We start from the raw sequence: 22,908 nt of genomic DNA on the forward strand, positions 1-22,908 counted from the left end.
CCTATCAAGCGGCGACTGCTGCTAATGTGATTTCTGCTACCACTGCCATCATGGAAGAGGAGAGAGCACTTTCTCTGGAGTCGGTAAGGGTTGAGAAAGCTGTCCAGGACTTGAAGGTGAAGACTGAAAACTTTCAAAAGAGGCTGGATATGGCCTTTAGAAAAAATTATTTTTTGTTGGATGGTTTGCTCTGAGTGAGCACTTGAGATGGCTGTAGGTTTTAAGATTTTCTTTTGGGTAAGGTAGAATAGTTAACTATGTGAAGGAATTTTGTTCAGTTGATGAATGTCTAATGAAAAAATGAGCATTTTGCACGCTCTTTTGGACGAATATAAATTACATTTGTGAAATATGCTTGAATGATGAAAAAGTAATTGTTTTATGTTGATCAGGCGTAATAGGCCTTGAGCCATTTACCATTGATTATATTTCCTTTCACCCCTCCATCAATAACTAAGATCTTGTAATATCCACTGGATACTGCCTTGATGGTTACATATAGTCCTTCCTATTTCATAGAGAACTTGGGAGCAGACATATCTTGTTGAATGTGCTTCGTCGTTTTTAACACCAAATCTCCTACTTGGAATGTTCGAGGTCTTACCACTATGTTGTAAGATCTAGAGATCCTTTGCTTGTAGGCTTCTACAGTACGTATCTCTCCACCTTAGACCTCCTTGACTCGAGCATGTTCAGTTCAGCAATTCTTGATTTGGATACTGTGGCCTCATCCCATTGTACTCCACTGGACGTTGCAATTCTTGCTGAAGGAATTTTGATTTCTGCTGGGAGTATGGAGTCAGCTCCATAGACGAGGGAATATGGTGAAGTTCCGATCGAGCTCCTTGGCGCAGTTCGATAAGCCCAAAAAGCCATAGGCAATTGTTCATGCCACGTTCGAGGATTATCATGAATTGTTCGACTGAGGATTCTGATCAAAGTTTTATTGGTGCTCTCTGCTTGTCCATTTCCTTGGGGATAGTATGGTGTAGAGAAAACTTGTTTGATACCATATTCCTCGAGCAATTCTTTCACATTCTTGTTGGCAAAAGGAGTTCCATTATCGGTGATGATGTGTTTAGGAACACCGAATCTACATATGATGTATTCTTTAACGAAGGCCACAATCGTGACTCCGGTGGTGCTTCGAAGAGGAATAACTTCAACCCATTTGTTAAAATACTCAGTTGTTGTGATAATGTATTCATGCTGCTTCGAAGATGCTGGATTGATTTTTCCGACGATATCCAGTCCCCAGCTATATAAAGGCCATGGACTATTCACAGAATTTAATGGGAGACAGGGAGTGTGAATGAGATTACCATGGATTTGGCATTGATGACACTTCTGAATGTGCAGCTGCATCGTCTTCCATGGTCGACCAATAATATTTCTCATGAATATGGAGAAATAATTTCCCCTTTCCTTGATGCTCTCCCTCGTGCATTTCTTTTAAAATTATTGGGATTTCATGCTCGGCTAAGCATCTCAGCAAGTTTCCACCAAAGCTTTTGCGGTATAAGACTCCATCAAGAAACACAAATCTTTTAGCTCTCTGAATGAGTTTGATTGTTTCTTTCTTTTCCAACGACAAGTCATTGTCCCGAAGGTACTTGATGTATGGTTCCCTCCAGTCTCCAGTGTGATGGACCGTCAAAGCCTCTAAATGATGAGGAGGTGTCTGACAATTGGGACAATATCCTTGCAGAATTCTTGATTGAGCCTCCATGGAAAGACAATAGTATCCTAGCCTTTGAAGCCTTTTGTAAAGCGTTACTACTAATATCTGTCTGCAGATCTCTTCACGTATGCGTTTGAGTTGCTCGTTCTCTTCATCGTCTCCGAGGCATCGTGATAAAGACCCATCAGGATTTCGATAGTATAATGTTCCATGAAGTAAGAAGTAATTCTTTAATTCTTTGAGGCTGACTTTCCCTTCTGAAAGAGAACTGCTCAATTCGTGAATGATAGGCGCTCGACAATCGTTTGCTTGAACGTCTTCAACTTGAGTGAGCCAGGTAGATGACACAGCACTCCTCTGTACAATGATAGCTTTCTCCGCTCCCTCAAATTGCATCTTGGAGGCAAGAGTTGCTAAACAGTCAGCATGCCTGTTGTTAGTTCGTCCAGTATGGACGATCGTTGCATCAGCAAAATGAGTCATTAGCCGTTGTGCTTCAGCTCTAAATAGGGCAAGTGTTATTTCTTTGAGAGAGTACACTCCATTCATCTGGTTGAACAGTAGTTTTGAATCTTCCCTTATCTCAAGATGTATTGCTCCTGCTTGCTTGGTCAAAGACAATCCTAGCAGGAAAACTTCATATTCTGCTGAATTGTTGGTGCAGTGGAAATCCAACTTGAACGAGTGTGAGAAGACTTCACCAGATGGATATACTAGCATCACACCCGCTCCTCCAGTGTTTTTACTAGGGTTGGAGGATCCATCGAAGTATAAGAGCCATGTCTCTTCTTTGACAACTGAAATCTCTGACATCTTCCCTTGGAAAAGCAGCGAGCAAGTCTGCAACTGCTTGGCCTTTGATTTCCTTGGGTGGTACACAGGCTATGTCAAACTCTGACATCTGAAGTAGCCACTTCGTTGGTCTCCCTATCAGGGCTGGTTTTGATAGCAAAAAATTTACAGGGTCAGCTTTGGAGACGAGCACAACTCTGTTGGACAGCAAATAATATCTGAATTTTTGGATTGCATGAACCAATGCTAGACACGCTCTTTCGGCTTTTGGGTATCGGAGTTGAGCGTCTCTCATCGTACGGCTGAAGTAATAGATCGGACGTTCGATGCTTTCTTCGTCCTCTTGAGCGAGAAGCGCTCCGATAGCAACGTCACTGGAAGCTGTGTAAAGTATTAGTAGCCGTCCTTGCACCGGAGATTTCATGACAGCAGGTGATAATAGTATCTGTTGTATTTTCTGGAATGCTTCTTGTTGGACGGTCGTCCATGTAAAACTTGCTCCTTTCTTTAGAAGAGGAGTGAACGAAGCAATGAGTTGAGACAATCCAGGAATGAAACGGCGAATATAATTTACCTTGCCCATAAAAATCTGGAGTTCTTTCACAGTGCGTGGAGGAGGCATGATAGTAATAGCTTTTGTCTTGTCTGGATCGACCTTGATTCCTTCTGCAGTGACCAGGAATCCTAGAAACGTTCCGGAAGAAACACCAAAAGCACACTTCAAAGGTTTCATCTTTAACTTATATTCTCTGCATCTTTCAAAAACTTGTCTCAGAACTTCCAGGTGAGATGCTCGAGTTTTCGACTTTACCACCACATCATCAACATAGTTTTCCACTTGCTTGTGCATCATGTCGTGGAATATCGCAGTCATGGCTCGTTGATAAGTGGCTCCTGCATTCTTCAGGCCGAAAGGCATCACCGTGTAGTGGAAATTTCCGATGGGAGTCCGGAACATGGTCTTGTTAGCATCATGTCCTTACATCTTTATTTGGTTGTATCCACTGTAGCCATCCATGAATGAGAACATACCGTGACCGCTGGTTGCATCGACGAGCATATCAATGTTGGGTAAGGGAAAATCATCCTTCGGGCAACATTTATTCAGATTCCTGAAATCGACGCAACATCTGACTTGACCATTCTTCTTCTTTACTGGGACAACATTTTCCAGCCATGTTGGATGTTGAATGGGTTTGATGAATCCTGCTGCCAGTAGTTTCTGAATCTCGACTTTGATTTGTTCCTCGACTTCGTGTCTGAACTGCCTGGGCGGTTGTTTGACAGTTTTGGAGCCGAGAGTGATGTGCAGATGATGAGTGAATAATTTTTCATCCAGACCAAGCATTTCTTCGTAGGTCCAAGCAAAGATATCTTGTTACTCTTTCAACAGACTTATCAGTTTCATCCGTTCTTATGGTGACAGTGCGGCACTTATTAAGATTGGACTCGGATCATCCTCTGTCCCGATGTTGATTATTTCAAGTTCATCAGTAGTGGAATCAGTGTCATCTTGCAATTTCCGTGGAGGATCTTGAATCTCTTCGTCAGGTGATTGTTCGCTCTGACATGATTCTTCGGAGCGGTGAGACTCTTTATCGATCTCCCCTGTTAATTGCTAATCTTTGCATCAATGGTATATGACCCTCCCCTCCGCATCATGACTGACTATGAAATTGGATTCCGGAGTTAAGACCTGATCCTTACGACGCTTGACTGGTGTGGCAGGTGACTTGATCGGTTTAGCACCTGAGGATGATGATGGTTTGTCAGCAGCTTCTTCAATAGACTTCCAACCCGGAAGTGAAGTACTGTAGATCTTTCTTGGAGGTTCAGGGATGCTTTTTTGGGATTCAAGGAATTCAGCATCATAGACCGGATCATAAGGAGACGATGAAGCAGCAATGCGAACAATCTTGTTGTTGAGTAGAGCTTCCATGCATTAATGGTACGTCGAGGGAACCACCTTGTTATCATGGAGCCAGGTTCGTCCGAGTATCATGTGATAATCAGGCTCTTGCTCAATCACATGAAATTTGACCTTTGATTGGATAGGTCCTACCTTCAGGTCTACATATGCATATTTATATGTATGACTCTGGCTTCCTTCAAAACCGGTCATCAGGCTGGGATGGCAGACAATTTTATTCTGTGAGATCTTGCCCGCCTTGAGAGTCTTCATAGGAATAATATTTGTTGAAGCACATGTATCAACAAGAGCTCTCTTGAATTCATAATCTTTGATAAAACCAGTCACATACAAGGCTCGATTATGTCCTTTATCTGCCATGCAGTCTTCTTCTCCAAAGGTGATATTGTTGGTCGAATGCTCAGACATCATGGATGTCCCTTCAACTGCTAGAGAAGACGGAGTTAATTGCACGTCGGATGATATTTGGTTGAGTGCAACGAATGTGTTCGTACGTTGATCTCTGGAGAAGTGTAGGAGTTCACATAAATTTTCAATCAGGTGTGTAACTTCCTGGTCCACCGGCTTTTCATAAGTAGTGAAGCTGTTAGCTTGAGGTTTGGCGTCATTGGTGTCAAGAGACGAGCATTCCACGACTTGAGCGCCCAAGATTCTTGTCAGATCCACCATGCAGTTGAATAAATTATCGATTGCTCCCTTCAATCATTTATGTTTCTTTCCAAAATTTCCCGCTTTCGTGCTAGTTCAGCCAATGACGGAATTTCCCCATCAAATGCATTGATAGATGGGAAAGAAGTAGTAAAGTAGGGATATTGAATATTACCAGAGTCATTCGAATGAGTCAGAGGAGCGTCACCATTTGAAAGATCCTGACTGGGATTTTGAGTAATTGAGTTATACCTAAGACTGACCATCTTGTGTAAGTTGAGATTACAACCGAGAGAATGATCTCCCACTGTGGTCGCCAATCTGTAGATGGGGAAAAACGAGTTGATGGTTTTTAAGGAATTGAGGAGACGACCGTGCGGAGGAAACTCCTTGAACCGAGCGAACTGTCTAACTTCATACAGATACACTGCAAAAAGAGAGTGCTTTGAATTCGAGAGATCAATCTGTAGGACTCCGGCCTAAACCAAGACAATGCCCGTTCCAGAGTCAATTCGGCACAAGAGAGGATGGGTCGATCTGTAGGAGGGAAGCTGAGAAATGTGTGCGATCAATGGTGATCAAGGATTGTGAATTTGTTTAAGGTTTCTACAAATTTGACGAACTGTTGAGTTCGAATAAGTTCTAATTGATTTATCGAATTCTTGAGAGTGAGTGCTCGTATAAAATTCTCTGTTAGAAGAACGTTGTTGTTCAATCATGGATTCAGATACTTATTTATACTGCGAGAAGTAGTAGACACATTGATCCCATAAAGTGTGGCAGTTGCTGGAGTCAAAGAGTGGGGAAGTGGGAAATCGTGTTAAAACCAGTTGTTCATCGTGCGGAGACTTGGTTGATTGTCCACCCACTACTTTGATAACTCCTCTAACTGTTTGCACGACTTGCTCACATTCTCATCGTGTATGGACACACGTGCTGTAGACCGCCAGACCAAAACCCTAGTTGATATCCCCCATGTGACACGATTGATGTCTCGTGATTTTAGTTAGTCAGTTGCTGACTTGATGAGACGATGAGTCTTTGTATTGTTGAGTCGAACAAATGTTCTGGGACTCATGAATTGAACGTGTCTGTTGAGACAGAGGTATAATTGTCGAATAAATGTTGATAGTTAAGGTGAACAAATATTGATGAATTGTTGAATATTGATAGTTAAACCAATATTCCTTAGTCTGAGCAAATATTGCTCATCTGCGCAAATGTTGCTCGTTTGATGAATTATTAGTAGCAGAACCAAATAAAAATATTAATTTAAAATACTGGCAGAACCAAGTATGATAATTAAAATGTTGATTACGGGATCAACATAAAATTATTAGTTTTTGCATCTGGAATTATGAACCTTGGAATCGAAACCCTAATTTCGATCAATTGCTGATCAATTAATGATTTATTAAAAATCAACCATGGAGTGAAGGAGGTACCGACTACATGGGATGATGGGTCAACCATGTAGCACCCAGACGCTCGAGTGATCAAATACCAAAGTCTCTTGAAGACCAGTTGGTGAAAGCATGATTAAATGCTGGTTTAATCATTCATTAAAATAATGCTCGTCTGAGTGAGCGTTAGGTAACAAAAGCTAATAATGAAGAAATGATGGACCGACCAAGGGGTCATGGAACTGGCTCTGGTTGGTCGTGGGATCGACTGGCGATCGTTTTATGAAATTCCAAGTTGTTTGGAAGAGTTTCAAAACCTAATGTGACAAGTTAGGTCAAAATGGTGAAAATGTGTGGGACCGGCTTCTTACAAGCCGAAAGGCCAACCTTGGTCGGTCAAGGTAATATGCCCATGTCACCATAGTGTTCGTGTCTCAGTCCTGAGAATTTTGATATTTTCTGATGCGCGTTTGAGCAATTATTTGAGAAAATATGAAGAAATCAAGGTTTTTGATCAAACTGAGGAACTTCATAAGATGAAGGAAATAATAATAATAAAATAAGAAATCACAAAGTGTGGGACCGACTATGGCTAAGGCATGGTCGGCCGGCCAATAAGCCCAGTCCCATGGCACTTTTGCTAATTTTATATTATTTTCATGATTTGAAGGAAATATCATGAAATCAAGGAGTTTGTTGAAGCAAAGGAGTTTCCTTAAAGTGAAGGAAACAATAATAATAATAAAATAAGAGGCGTGTGGGACCGGTCATGGCTAGGGCATGGCCGAACGGCTAGTGGCCCGGTCCCGTGAACCTTCCCTAATTTTATATCCTTTCCTTGGTGTGAAGGAAATATCATGAAATTGAGGAATTTCATGGGATGAAGGAAATAATAATAATAAAATAATAAGGAACACAAGGTGTGGGTCCGACCACAACTAGGGCATGATCGTCCGGCTAGTGAACCCGGTCCCTTGACACTTTTCCTAATTTTATATTATTTCCTTGATTCAAAGAAAATACCATGAAACTGAGGAGTTTCCTTAAAACGAAGGAGTTTTGTTCAAATGAAGAAATTTTCATGAGATCAAGGAAAAATAATAATACATGATAAAATAAAGAATCGGGCGTGGGACTGGCCACGGCATGACTGGCCGGCCGGTAAGCGCAGTCCCCTAGCGCCTTAGCTAATATTTTTTTATTATTATTATGTTTCTTCCTATTTTGCATAGGTTCATCGTTCCTTCGTATTTTTGAATGTTCGTTCGTGCATTCAGGTGCTCGTTAATGTATTATTGCTGAGTACACTTGCACCATTTTGGTCGAGGCTTACTCGATAGCGTCTCAGATGCCCGAACGTTGAATATTTATCACTAACCCATGGAATTCTGCTGGGAAGAACCATGAATTGAAGTAATGAAATATTATCAAGAACGTAGAGTATTTTCTAGGGATTCAATCAGTGAATCAAATAATTTATAAATAATTAATTGATGGCTCTATACTAGCACGTCATCTAGGAGCATTAATTATTCAATAATTGAGCGATATGAGCTTGTTGAAGCGTCATATTTCTTTCATATAGTCAGGGAAAACATTGTTACATCCTGAAGATGTTATTGCTCTATACTAGCAGGCAAGCTGTCTAGGAGCCGTCCAATCGTTCGATTCGATATAGAAGTAATTACTGAAATTGCTCAGTATTCATGAGATATGTCGTTGCCTCAGTTGAGAGGCTGCATATTCACGTATGCTCTGAGAGACAATAAACTCAGTCAGAGACTCTTGCAGCATGAGTTTTCATGCTTCAATGAGAGACATGAGTCTCAATACTCATCTGATTGCTGGATCAGAAATATGTACAATTATGGTTTTACGATTTTAGCCTTTGTCGAAAATCCACCATCAAAAAATTGAATCTAAGCCACTCGATTTGGTCGGCGAAGATGGATGGTTACGGTCGATTTGCGACAGTAGCGTGTTGCCGTAACGCAACTTAGGGTTTCCAAAGCAGCGCGTTCACCCTACTTTGGGCAAGCGATTCAATGCGTTCCTGGTTTGCCGTGGGCAAGTCGATTGACCAAGGATGTAGTTGGGTCGTCGGTGAACACGCCAGTACCCTTTTGATCATTCGAGGGAAGATCTAGACCGTCCAACTAAGCTAGCTAAGTTGGACGGATGTGATGAATTTGAGACCGTTATGGTCGGTCTTGGCTCGTTTGAGCTCTTTTTCAACAACGAGATCACCTATGTTCTGGCTAACGTTTGAGGGTGTTGCGAGTGAACTAAATGGATTCTGACCGGCTAGGATGTTAGTGGGTCCGCCGATGGTCATCGTGATGATCGCCTAGTTCTGCTGGGAGTAGGCTAGGCTTGTTGAAATGCGTGGCCAAATCGCGTCGTCGCTGTGATTGTTTTTTAAGACTGACATGGACAGTCTAGATTTACTTAAGGAATTTAAACGTGTCGATCATACTAACTTTTAATTAAAAAGTGCATCAACACACCGATCTCTTTATCAGAGAATGGTGTAGCCTACGTGAGTGTTTTCATGCGGTCTCAATACTGACACTTCAGGAGATTCATGCTACTCCGCTGCGAGTGAACATTAATCGTCATGTCATGCCAATATTGAGAGTTCGGCTGGGAACATTGCATAGGAAAATACTAGGCAGGTCAATGCATTAGTGAATAATTGCAGTAGGTTAAAATTTACAGAATATCTGGGATTGTTGCTTCATGCACCATTCTGGATAAATCAATTAAATGAGAACTAAAGTCTGAAGAATGACTTCCATTCGGTTTGAGGAAATCCATATGAGCATAGTAAGGGGCTAATTTTTTTACTTTTACACCACTCAAGAGATAATCTCTGTCATGTCCTCCATCGACAAAGACACCAAGAAAATCATAATTTCAGTAATGCTAAAGAAATAGAGGGAAACAAAGACAGACGTGTATACATGTTGTCAAACCATAAGAAGTACTCGACTGATGTCACCATTTTAAAAAAATTATTGTGGACAGAAAATTGTTACATAACAGTCTTGTACTCTTGTTTTGCTAAAAGAAGCATAAAATATCAACTTAGTAGAAAAAGCAATTCCCCGTGTAGTATTAATTACAGGGTGTATGTTCTGCCCATCGTTTTAACATGTTTAGGCTGATATATATATTTGCAAGAAAATGGTGTTCCACTCGTTATATTTCCAACCAAGAATCTTGGATGAAACAAAACGAAATTCATGAACCGTTCATATTTTGCAGTGTCTATGCAGTATGTATTTGGAAGTACCAAATTTGGCATAGCCGACATTCACTAACTCGAACAGAAAAATCACACCTAGGAACCAAACAACATTATGAGGTTACAACTGAAGTAAATACAAAGACTCGGTAGCAGGAACCAAAATCCAAATGCAATGTCTGGCAGACGCTATAATAATACCAAACGTACATAATGTAAAGAAACGATACATCTGAGTTCCTTTGTTCATGTATATCAATAAAATCCGTAGTGGGAGCACTATGTGCACACATATATCAAGGCTTTGATATTATTGTCAGCGGTTGCGGGAAGAAGATTCTTATATTATTTCATGTGCATAAGAAGTTCTTTACAATCCTAATGCCTATCTTAAATAGGGAGTCCAGATGATTACTATGTTAACCAAATTTTCTTAGTCAGTGTCATATATATATATAGCAAAAGACATATCTAATATCTCTATAGATAATTCACATATACTGAACATATTAAATACAAAAGAACTACATTGATATACGAAATCACAACTTGGATGGTGGCAGTATCTCCCTGAATATCCAAGTATTATTGGAGAAGTTTATATATATATATATATATATATGAATCTGAGAATACAAAAATGATGTTTGTTGCTTGAAGGATAATAAGTTCTACTTCCATACGCATGTACATTTAGAAATATTCTGAAATAGTCACTAAGTTTTTTAGATTCACAAAAACAAAAACACAACTCAAAGATGACCTGAAGCTAAGTTGGAGGGTTAGCTTTAATTTTGAATGGGAAAATTAAAACTCCAACTTGGCGCAAATGGTACTGCACATATCCAACGAAGAAAAGCTCACGATCAAACTCATTGAATTAATAAAACCCACAATTCAAATATCGATCTAAAATGGATCAATGTATAACTAAATATCTTATGATGTTTCTCTTTTACATGGATCAATGTATTAACTAAATATCTTATGATGTTTTTCTTTTACATTACCTTATACTTTGGCAATAAACTTTAGCAATAAACTTTAAATTACCCAAATTAATTAGAGCCTAAATTCCAAAAGTTGATAAGTATCTCTTAACTTCGTAAGGTCCATGCGGAGTTTGAAGCTTACCTTTACTGCTGTTGAGTTTGAGAAGATATTCAAGCAGCTAAACGCGAGATGTAACTGATAGTGTTGCAGCTCTTGACTGATGATAGGGTAACCTAAAGGTGTTGTAAAGCCTGCTATGCATGATATGGTGTTGTGAAGGTTTAAAGAGCAGCAAAAGAATATTTTCGGAAATGTAAGGTCAGTCTAATAGTTTCCATTTTTCTAGGTTCTGATGCTCTTCATATAATCTCAATTATTTCTGCAAAATTGAATCCGATAATGACCCATGTCTTCTAATCCTTCTGAAACACATAACACTTCTTAACATTATGACATTCACAACAGCATCATCTTCTTCACCACTGTTTTCTCGGCGTCAAAGTTACCCTCAAATCCTCTCCTGATTCATACTAATCTTTCCAAAATATCCCTTGTACACTCGAGACATTAATCAAAAAACAAACATAATCAATCTTAAATTGATTCCATTGTTCAACTGACTTCGTTCCACACTTAACCCAAACTTTGTATCTCCTCGGCGTAGACTGTCCTAAACCTTCAAACAAAACCCAAGAGACCATGATTTTTCGGCGTTGAGCCATTGGATGCTATATGGCCTTTAGCTTATGGTTAGATTAGAGTGGGTCGTTACATAATCTCCACCGTACAATCAAGAGAAGATCTTGACCGTCCTTTGTCCATCATAATAGACAACACCTTTCCTTAGAACATTGATATAAAAAAAGCGAAACGGAGGGAGTATGCTCCTTGTCACATACGAAGCTATTTAGACAATTCTGAATGGGTGTAAAAATAGGAGGAGAAATAGAGAGAATTAACGGAAACGAATTGTATGAAGAATTTGTGAAAAACTATCTGGAGAAGAATCAACCTGTTGTTATCACTGGATTAATGGACGATTGGAGAGCTTGTAATGATTGGGTTACCAAAGATGGATTGCCTAACCTCAGCTTCTTCTCTTTAAATTTTGGGAAATCAAAAGTTCAGGTATTTTCCATTTATTACCCCTAGTTTCCTTCTGTGTTTAATTCGTAACTGTTTGTTAGTGTTGTTTGGCTTTTGTATGCAATTTCTTTCAATGGGTTTTTGTTGATTTGGGGAGTTTCAGTGTTTCATAATACCTTTTGTTGGTGGGTATGGAAAAGGTTAGTAGGGTTTTAGCATTTTCCCAAAGGCGACTATGCAAAGACAAGAAACCTTTGAAGGGCCTTTTCCATCTCACAGCACAACATCCTACTTGGTTAGCCAACATTGTATTTGTTAAGAAGAATGGAAAGATATGTTAATATGAAGATTTAAGTATATAGTGTCCAAAAGACGATTTTCGCCTTCATGAAATTGATTTGCACGATAGATGCTATTGCATCCGTGCTATTTTTGCATCTATAAGTGGCTATAGTTGGCTTGTAAAACTGTTTTTCAAACTCCAATCAGGAAGCAGTTTGATGGGCATGTTGCTCGTACATCTTAATTTGGTTATATTGACTACACGTATCTATAAGGAAAAAATGGCATGACCTGAAGTGCCAGTCCAAGCAAATCTGTATTAGGAAGGGGGAAATCATCTTTAAGAAAATGTTAATTCAAATATCTAAGATCTGCCCAAAACCTTACCTGACAGTTCTTCTTTCTAGCTATGTAAGATGTTGTTAAATGAGCTTTGCTACTTAATACATTTTGGCAACCACAGTGGGATAACTGTAAGTTTTGACAATGTTAGCTTTCAGTAGTGCATTTGGTTTATTGATTTTGTGATATTTTATCACTTGTAGGTTGCAGATTGTGGGAGGAGAGAGTTTACTGATCAGAAAAGAGTCGAAATGTCTGTCTCAGATTTCATAGGGAACTGGGTTGATTTTTCTTCTAAAGAGTGTAGCAGTGCTTCTAGTTGTGAAGACAGCAATGAGTCACTATTATATTTGAAGGACTGGCATTTTGTAAGAGTATGTAAAATATGTGAGATTTTACATATAATTCGTAGAAATTACGATGTATGGGCCAAAACTTTTACTCTTCTTAAGTATACAAAGAAAACGATTTTAGTCCTGCAAAACATATTGTATTACAGAAACTATTTTTCAATATACATTTGTTTTCTTATTGTTTTTGGTTTATTGCCAGGAGTACCCCGATTACATAGCATACACAACTCCATTATTTTTTCTTGATGATTGGCTCAATTTGTATCTTGACAGCTATAATATGCATATGGATGAGACCTCTCAAGATAAAAATGAAGTTAATTGCTCGGACTATCGTTTTGTTTACATGGGATCCAAAGGTCAGTAAAACGGTGTGATCTACCAGTTGGTACACACATATGACTCTGCTAAGATGATTTGATCTACTTTACTCTCCATACAGGGATATAACTTTCCCTTTTGTTTGGATGACTCAATGCTCATGAGTCTCACGACCTCTGCATCTAATAGTTAACGTAGACTACCCTGTAGGTACTTGGACTCCTCTCCATGCTGATGTTTTTAGGTCGCATAGCTGGTCGGCAAACGTCTGTGGGAGGAAAAAATGGCTTCTTCTATCTCCTTCCCAGAGTCAGCTTGTGTTTGACAGGTACAGGCATATTCTTCAGCAGCATCTTGGGAATATAAAAATTATTTTGAAATATTGTTTACATCTAATATTTATGCAATTTAAGTTATTTAACCCATAGGTCCTTTTTGTGGAGTTACTGTCACAATAGCACGTATAAGTTTACTTGAAATTTTCCAAAAAGAAAAGAGTTCATCATCAGTATGGGATCAATCCTTGCTAGGCAACATTTGATGTGGAACCTATTTATATTTCACACAGGCACATGAAAAGTTCTGTCTATGACATATTTGAAGATGTTTCTGAAACGAAGTTTCCAGGCTGCAATAAGGTAATTCACTGTTTTGTAGCTTTTAGTTGTTTCTGTCTTCAAATTCATCTCTAAGCTAGAAACTTCCTTAAAAATATGTAAATTTGCAGGCTATCTGGTTAGAGTGTATTCAAGAGCAAAATGAAGTTATCTTTGTACCCAGTGGTTGGTATCATCAAGTACAGAATATGGTACATTTCTTAACCTTAATTATTCCATGAAATTCTAATATAGTGCCAGAGTTAATTTGGGTGTTGATAAGTTTTCCATCAACTCCACCTGGTGGAAAAATCAGGTCTAGTGTTAGCTTGATTTGTTCTATAGATGGTATGATCTATGGGAACTTAAAAATGTGATACAGTAGTTAAAACTATCTGTTATACCCGTCGTGAATCTTTTTCCATCAACTCCACCTGGTGGAAAAATCAGGCCTAGTGTTAGCTTGATTTGTTCTATAGATGGTATGATCTATGGGAACTTGAAAAATGTGATACAGTAGTTGAAACTATCTGTTATACCTGCCGTGAATCTTTTTGGTCGATTGCAATCTTGTGCTTACAACGGAAACTTCTTTTTATTACAGGAAGATACAATATCCATAAACCACAACTGGTTCAATGCACATAACCTATCCTGGGTAGTAAGTATATCTATGCAGTCCCTCTTGTTACATGACTTGAGAATTGAACTATGTTGATATTTTGGCAACACTAAGTATTTATTTCACCATGCAGTGGAAATTACTTCTTAAAGACTACAACGAGGCAAAAGGGTATATAGAAGACATCAGAGACATATGTGATGATTTCGAAGGTCTCTGTCAGCGCAACCTTGCTATCAATACAGGGATGAATTTTCCTGACTTCTTCATCTTCATCATTCGATTCTCCTTAGCCAATTTGTTTCAACTATGCTCCTTAGTGAAAGACCATAAAATTAAGGTCCATGATCCATTTATGGCTCAGCACACAATGTCTAACCTTGCATCCATTAAGCAAGTGGTCTCAGACATGGAAAATTTCCTTCAAAAATTGGGTTTCTGTTTAGATGTGAAAGAAGTATTGAAGAAACCAGATTTCATGAAGCTGTGCATAGCAATGGGTGTGACATGCAGAAGATTGAGAGATGAGCAATGGAAACACAATTTTGATACTACGGAAGTTGATTGCGGAGATTTCTTACACTCCATTGATGATTCTTGTGGTAAGGTCTACTCTCCGAATGATCTTGTCAAACTTATAAACCATGTTGCTACTGATCTTAGTGCAATTTTTGGTGAAGTTAAACTTTAATTATTGATTTAAAACCATGTTGTCACATTTATACTTTCTATATCTATTTTCCCTGAGTGACTATTCCTCATTGCCACATAGTCGAAAGCTTCATCCATTGCTGTCCTTTTGTAATGGTACTGTTGCTGCTACTGCATATCCTACTTTCATCTGCTCTAAAAAGAGCCATGCATTGTGGGCGTTTTTGGGCGCTGCCTCTCTAAGTCCTTCAGGTGGACTTTCAAAGGCGAGGTTCAAGCCCACCTAAAATGGGTAGGATTTGAACTCCCTTAAAATGAACCATTTTTTATGGGGACCATGGTTTTTTTTGGGAGGACCATGATTTTAAGGGGTGTCCTAAAGTTCCAAAATGACTAACCCGTTGAATAAATATTTATTTATAATTTTTTGAGTTTTTTTTTTTATCTTTTTTTTCTAACTTTATAAATTTTTTTTCTTATACCAGACCTAATTAAAGAAAATATTTAAAAATTTAGAAAAAATATAAACAATCTTTTTTAAAAAGATTTAGAAAAAAAAGTTTAAATAAATAATAAAATGAAAATAATATGAAGGGTAAAAAAAGTTTTTTTAAAAATATGTTAAAAATTAATTAAAAAAAGGAAAAAAAAAAGAAAAAGAAGGATAATTTAGGTATTAGTATTAATATTGGATAAGGGGTGATTTCCGTTTACTTCTAAATGTCTTACTAAAATTGAAATCATGGTCAAAAAAAAAAAAAAAAACCATGGTCCCCAAAAAGATATTTCCTGGATTTCAAACTTATCTAGAGATCTTTCCTTTGCCTTATCCACAACATCAACTTGATGGTGTCACTATTGGTCCCCGATTAAAACTGAGCTATTGAATTGAAGATTTAATTAAGTCCAATGAAATAACTTTAAAAGCAGTGTGGTTGCGCTTGCAGTAAACATTCAAAATCTGTGCGGTTACGATGTGGTCGGGCCCATCTTGAATATTTTGACACGTTTTATAAAGTGGATTTTCTTTTCCCAAAACAGTTTTATTACCTAACTGTTTGTCTTAACTTCCTACCTTTCCCCTACTTTTTCAAACAGGCTCTTAAAACCGTTGGAAAAAAAAGAGCGAGGATCCATTGACAGGGCCTAATTTTACATGATCTAACAGGCTCTTAAAACCGTTGGATCTTAATATGTAAACGTCTAGATATTCTCTATCTGAATCAATCCCATCCGAATTTGGAGTTTAGACTGACCGTATTTCAAGTAAAATCGAGATCTTGGTAATGTTAGTCAATTGCAAGTAACCGTGGACTAAAGAATTTATGGAAAAAAAAAGAAGAGGGAGGATTCATTGACAAGGCATAGTTTTACATGATCTAACAGGCTCTTAAAACCGTTCGATCTTAATATGTAAACGGTTAGATGTTCTCTATCTGAATCAATCTCATCCCCTTGATTCTCCGAAGAGCTGAGGAATAAAGTGGTTTTACAATGTGACCGTTTCCTTAACCACAAACCCAAATTCTTTCTATGATTAATCATAGATAAATTGTTATAAGGGTTCTGAGTTTGAATTGATTATCCGATTAATGCTCTTAGGGATTGAATAAATCCTGATTTGTATTAAAACTTGGAATCTCATCATTCCTAATTGATTATCCTGGATTGTTATAAGGCTTCTTTCTCTTCCTAATTGATCATATTTTAATGGCCAAAAATATATTCAGAAACATTGTGGTTGTTGCAAGCCTTTGGTTAAATCGATTCAATATGCAAAGGAAAAAAAAAAGGTTTGAAAAATATATGTATCTTGTTAGTTGGTGATCAGAGAGAGGAATCTTATGAAGATTGAAATGATATTTATCAAAATAATGATCTGATGATTGTTCAGACCATTTTTTTTCTAGCCATTAAAATATGATCTTTAACTCCGATTTTTTTTTTTGGATTATCTTGTTTTATTTATATAGGTTTTTGAATGCACCGTATTCTGCATCACTTAATGGTTCAATAATTCATCTACTATTATCACTAACTAATGAATCAACAGTGAGATTTGAGGATCAGACTTTGAAGATCTACAAAACCGTGAAAAAACGAAGAGAAGGCTTAAGCGAAACTCTCATGGGTTGTAGGTCGTTCCAAAAAACCCATATGGAATTGATCAAACGAAAAAATCTAAGTTGTTTATCTATCGAGATCCAACGATTTTTAAGAGCATGTTAGATCATGTAAAAATAGACCCTGCCAATGGATTCTCCCTAAAAAAAAGGAGGATCCATTCACAGGGCGTAGTTTTACATGATCTAACAGGCTGTTAAAACCGTTGGATCTTAATATGTAAATTTTAGATGTTCTCTATCTGAATCAATCCCATCCGACTTTAGAGTTTAGACTGACCCTTACCTTTTACCGTTCCTTCTCTCCCGCTCGATTCTCCATAATCCCCAACCCTCAAAAATCGAAGAGCTGATGAATAAAATGGTTTTACAATGTGATTTCCTTAACCACAAACACAAATTCTTTCTATGGTTAATCACAGATAAATTTTTGTAAGGGGTCTGAGTTTGAATTGATTATTCGATTAATGCTCTTAGGGATTGAATGAATCCTGATTTGTATTAATACTTGGAATCTCATCATTCTTAATTCATTTTCCTGAATTTTTGTTAGGTTTCTTTCTCTTGTGGTACCTAATATAATCATATAATTGCCAAAAATCTATTCAGAAATATCGTGGTTGTTGTAAGCCTTTGGTTAAACCGATTCAATATGCAAAGAAACAAAAAAATAAAAATAAATAAATAAATAAATAAAACGAAAGTTTGAACAATATATGTATCTCGGTAGCGGGCGATCAGAGAGAGGAATCCTATGAAGATGGAAATGATATTTATCAAAATAGTGATTTGATGATTGTTCGGACGATTTTTTTCTCTAGCCATTACAATATGATCTTAAACTCCAGTTTTTTTTGATCATCTTGCTTTTCCTTATATAGGTTTTTGAATGCACCATATTTTGCATCACTTAATGGTTCAAGAAGTCATCTACTATTATCACTAACTAATTAATCAGCGGTAAGATTTGAGGATCAGACTTTGAAGACCTAGAAAACTTTGAAAAAAAAAGAAGGGGCTTAAGCGAAACTCTCATGGGTTGCAGGTCGTTCCAAAACACCCATATGGAATTTGATCAATCAAAAAAATCTAATTCGTTTATCTATCGAGATCAAACGGTTTTTAAGAGCCTGTTAGATTATGTAAAAATAGGCCATGTCAATGGATCCTCTCTCAAAAAAGAAATTCTAAAAAATACTCTCTAATGTTAATTCTGGTAGTTGCTCTCTTGACTTAGTCAAGGTTCTCTTTTCATCTCTTTAGATGGTTTTTACTCTCACAGCTGGGAGTGTTGTTTGTCACTGGTTGGTGACTTCTTAAGTTTTATTCCTTTATCATACTCTTTGTTCTCTCTGTACTCTCCTCTTCCTTCTCGTTCTCTTCTTTGTTTATCTTCTCCTCTTTATGTCACTTTTGTTTGGTCGATTTTTTTTTATGGCTTCAACATCAAACAATTCATCTGAGTTTGAAGAGATTATTGGCAGTATAAATAGTCTGTTAGAAGAACCCCAAACTCACGTATATGAAGATACTGATGATACTCTGGAATTAATACATGAAACTAATAAATATATTAAGTTCAAATTCAACTGGGTAAAGAACATAACCTAAATATCCTTAATGAAGTTTCAGTAAAAGCATGTATACCTCCTGGTTCTATGAATATCACAGATCTGGATAGCGGTCATTATAATGCTAGATTTTAATATTAGTGTGATTAGGAAAATGCTCTTCAAGGATCCCTTTGGTCTGTAAAAGATGATCTTATGCTTATAGAAAGGAATCAAGATGAACTGCTGAGAGAGGAGTACGAATTCAGGTTTTTCTACTTTTGGATTCATGTTTATGGATTATCTATGAGCTTAATGAATCCCACCAAAGTATTCAATATTCTTAAGAATGTAGGGAGACCATATCCTATTGATTCTCAAGAAGCAGCTAAATGGAGGAAATATGCTAGGGCTCTCAGCTGCACATAACAAAACCTCTTCCTAAGGAGATGATTGTTACTTTTAAATCGAAAAAAAGAAGATAACAATCTTCTTTCGATATGAGAAATTTCCTAGGATGTGTTTTTATTGTGGTTATTTTGTGCATTCATGAAAAAAATTCATCATCTATTAAAGTCCAAGTCTATCATTAAGACATGAGTTAAAATTGAAATTAGCATAGTCAAAATCAAATACAGGCCTAGAGGAGGAAATTTCATCTTCATAGACATCCTCGATTGAAACAATATCAAAAAAAAAATAAGAAAGGTTGGAAGCAACTTGTCATATGGATATTGAAATTATCTAGAAGATCAATCAATCAAATTAAGAATCAGAGTCACTAAGAAATCAATAGTGGATCTAAAATAGCAGCTTGTCCTATGGATATTGATCGCCCAAATAAGAAATTAATCTCAACACTTTTCCCTCAAATGGGTCTGGTGGATGCCCAAAATCAACCACAAAATTAATTTTAGTGTTCTCATGGAACTTTCCAGGATTGAGAAATATCTCGATACTCCGTAATCTCAAGGCGTTTCTCAGGGCTTGCAGCCCTAATATTGCTTTTCTGACAGAGACTATGTTGAATGAGGTAAATTCTGATAGATTGTCTTCGTCTATTAACTTTGGTAACTTTCATTTTATTCTTTCTAGTGGTAGAAGTGGGAGGAATGCGATTCTGTGTGTTAGATCACTGCTCGATCGAACTCGCATGTGTTGCTATCTCAAACATGTTTGTCAATGTTAGTGATCAAAACTATAAGTCTTGATTTCTAGCCTATTTATAGACGTCTCAGACTAGGACATAGATTGTATAGTTGAGCTTAGATTTCACGGTGTTCATCATTTGAAGACGAAGAACTACTAAGGGGAGCATGTGGAACTTCATCGACAAAAGGTATGTGGAGACTGAAACTCATCTATCACTTGGAAAGTCTATTTCTACTCTATCTCCTATATTGAGACATAAGTCGTATTTCGATATAGTTTTCTATATACACATTTGAGATTTCGAGATGAGTTTATCTCGCTTATATATTTCTCGAAATATGTGTTGGCAAGATTTCGCTTCGACCAAGTTCATCTCATATCATGTGAAAATTGCCGAGTAACTTCTTACATGGTTTGTGTGATATAATCATTTGGTGTAGTCTTGGAATATTTCGTAATGATTATTTCAATATCTTGAAAATTGTTTTGATGCTAATAGTGTGTGAAAATGACTATTGTCATCCTCTAAGAAAGTTTCAATGATTGAAATAAAGAGCTTAGAATCATGTAACCATGTTCGGATATAAACGTAGTGTGTTCTCACATTTTTGTGTAAGTCCAAAACCGGGAACCTGAAGTATACGTACCCTTACGCATATTGGCGGTTGTTGGATGTCTGGGCAAGTATGCGCACCCGTACACATACTGGCGGAAGTCTCACATCCGTGAATTTCTACTGGAGTTTGGAATGTAAATTGGTATGCGCACCTGCACGCGTACTGGCGTAACCAAACTCGGTCCGGCTACTTAAGTATGCGTACCCGTTTGCATACTTGAGTTGGTTACTTTCTAAAATCGGTTGTGTACATTAACTTAAACATTTATAAAATAAGGAATGCAATCTTTGCAAACTGTGGCTATAATGTTCATGTATTGATTCAAGTAAATCAAACCGATTTTGCTTCAATTGTGTTCTTGTATACTTCTATGAGAATATAACAATTGAACGGCTCTTTAACTAGTTTCATTTGAGTCATTTGAACTAGTTATGATTAAGATGAATAAGGTTGATATGAGAGTAATCATATGGCTAACTTCGGTTAACTATTGTTGAGCCAACATGGTGTACACGTTTGGGTACGGTTACATAAACCTAAATGAGGGTACATTTCATTTGTGTGTAACAAGATAAGTTCGATCTAACGTTTGAAAGATATTAGCTTGGTTGAATCAGGTTTTTCATCTAACGGTGAATATTGAATGCTTTGTTACCAAGGTAACTTGGATTCCAAACCCTGATTTGAAAACTATATAAAGGAGAACTCTAGCAACTGGGAAACCTAATCCCCACACCTCCTGTGTGTTACTAGTTGCATCAAATAGAGTCGTTTCTCATTTAACCTTATGTTTCTATCGAGACCCTGTAGGTTAACGACTTCAAAGACTTCATTGGGATTGTGAAGCCAGGCCCAACTATTTTCTTTGTAGTTACGTGTTCTGATCTTTCCCGATTCCATCGTATTGAGTACAATTGAAATAATTGACTCGAGATTAATTTCTCTGATAGGAAAGATAAAAGTAACACGAACATCTTCCTCTCATCGTTTGTGATTCCACAATATCTTGTTTCGCTAGTCGATTAAAATTATTGTGAGGTGATTGATAATACTAGGCTGTTCTTCGGGAATATAAGTCCGGGTTATCAATTGGTTCCCGTTCACCTTGATTTATCAACATACGGAACAAAAACTCTTGGGTATTTCTATGGGAGACAAATTTATTCAATCTATAGACTTTTTTGCGTGAGACAGATTTGTTTATCAAGTCTTCGACTTTGGGTCGTAGCAACTCTTGGTTGTGGGTGAGATCAGCTAAGGGAATCAAGTGCGTAGTACCCTGCTGGGATCAGAGACGTAAGGAACGCAAATGTACCTTGAATCAGTGTGAGATTGATTAGGGTTCAACTACAGTCCAGTCCGAAGTTCATTGGTAGTAGGCTAGTGTCTGTAGCGGCTTAATACAGTGTGTTGTTCAAACTGGACTAAGTCCCAGGGTTTTTCTGCATTTGCGGTTTTCCTCTTTAAAAAAATTCTGGTGTCTGTGTTATTTCTTTTCCGCATTATATTTTTTTATATAATTGAAATATCACAGGTTGTGCGTTAAGATCAATCAAGTAGAATATCCAACCTTTGGTTGTTGATTTAAATTGATTGACACTTGAACATGGGTCTTTGGTACCGTTCAAGTTACTCCTCTTATATTCAATCAGGCTCGCATATTGCTATGTACGGTACCAAATACCAATACCCAAGTGTCAATCAATTTATATCAACAACCAAATGTAGGATTTACCAATTGATTGAACTACGCACAACCTGTGATATTTCAATTATATAAACAGATATAATGCAGAAAAATAAAATAACACAGACACCAGAAGTTTTGTTAACGAGGAAACCGCAAATACAGAAAAACTCTGGGACCTAGTCCAGATTTGAACACCACACTGTATTAAGCCGCTAGAGACACTAGCCTTACTACAAGTTAACTTCAGACTGGAATGTAATTGAGCCCTAACCAAGTCTCGCTCCGATTAAGGTACAGTCGCGCTCCTTACGCCTCTTGAACCACGCCGGATTCTATGCACTTGATTCCCTTAACGGATCTCACCCACAACTAAGAGTTTCTATGACCGAAAGTCGAAGATTTATAAACAAATCTGTCTCCCACAGATAAGTCTATTCTGATAGATAAATCTGTCTCCCACAGAAGTACCTATGAATTTTTTGTTCCGTCTTTAGATAAATCAAGGTGAACAGGAACCAATTGATAATCCGGTCTTATATTCCCGAAGAACAGCATAAAAATATCTATCATCTCACAATAACTTAAATAGAGTATGGAATACCAAACCCTAAAGAGTTTTTCATGATGCATTTTGAAAAAGTCTCCACGGTTCACGATCCATTAACTTTTCTTGTGAGAAAATATTCTATTTGCAAAACATAACTTAAATAACCTTAAGTAAATTCTAGGATAAGGAATAACCTATTATACAAGACTTGAGCAACCTTGATACGATCCTCACATTTTCAAGATAATAATGAGGATTCACGCATCACTACAATTAGATAAT

The 22,908-nt window shown here is 37.4% G+C and overlaps 1 protein-coding gene across 1 annotated transcript; it reads left to right on the plus strand.

The window, feature by feature from the left end:
- The first annotated feature begins 11,588 nt into the window (after positions 1-11,588).
- LOC113293622 (jmjC domain-containing protein 4-like) lies at positions 11,589-15,055 on the plus strand. Its single transcript, XM_026542201.1, has 8 exons — positions 11,589-11,822; positions 12,608-12,778; positions 12,957-13,116; positions 13,289-13,406; positions 13,647-13,716; positions 13,806-13,886; positions 14,279-14,335; positions 14,430-15,055. The coding sequence occupies exons 1-8, from the start codon at positions 11,616-11,618 to the stop codon at positions 14,985-14,987; spliced, it is 1,422 nt and encodes a 473-aa protein (XP_026397986.1). The 5' UTR covers positions 11,589-11,615; the 3' UTR covers positions 14,988-15,055.
- Positions 15,056-22,908: the final 7,853 nt, after the last annotated feature.

This window comes from Papaver somniferum, chromosome 7 (genome assembly GCF_003573695.1).
Source record: "Papaver somniferum cultivar HN1 chromosome 7, ASM357369v1, whole genome shotgun sequence".
In the NCBI taxonomy this organism is placed as follows: Eukaryota; Viridiplantae; Streptophyta; class Magnoliopsida; order Ranunculales; family Papaveraceae; genus Papaver; species Papaver somniferum.

Excerpts from the sequence above, each read along its gene's own strand:
- LOC113293622 (XM_026542201.1), top strand. The coding sequence starts at position 11,616 with ATGGGTGTAAAAATAGGAGGAGAAATAGAGAGAATTAACGGAAACGAA. Across the intron at positions 12,779-12,956 it reads AGGACTGGCATTTTGTAAGA|GAGTACCCCGATTACATAGC; the intron begins GTATGTAAAATA and ends GTTTATTGCCAG. Across the intron at positions 13,117-13,288 it reads TGTTTACATGGGATCCAAAG|GTACTTGGACTCCTCTCCAT; the intron begins GTCAGTAAAACG and ends ACTACCCTGTAG.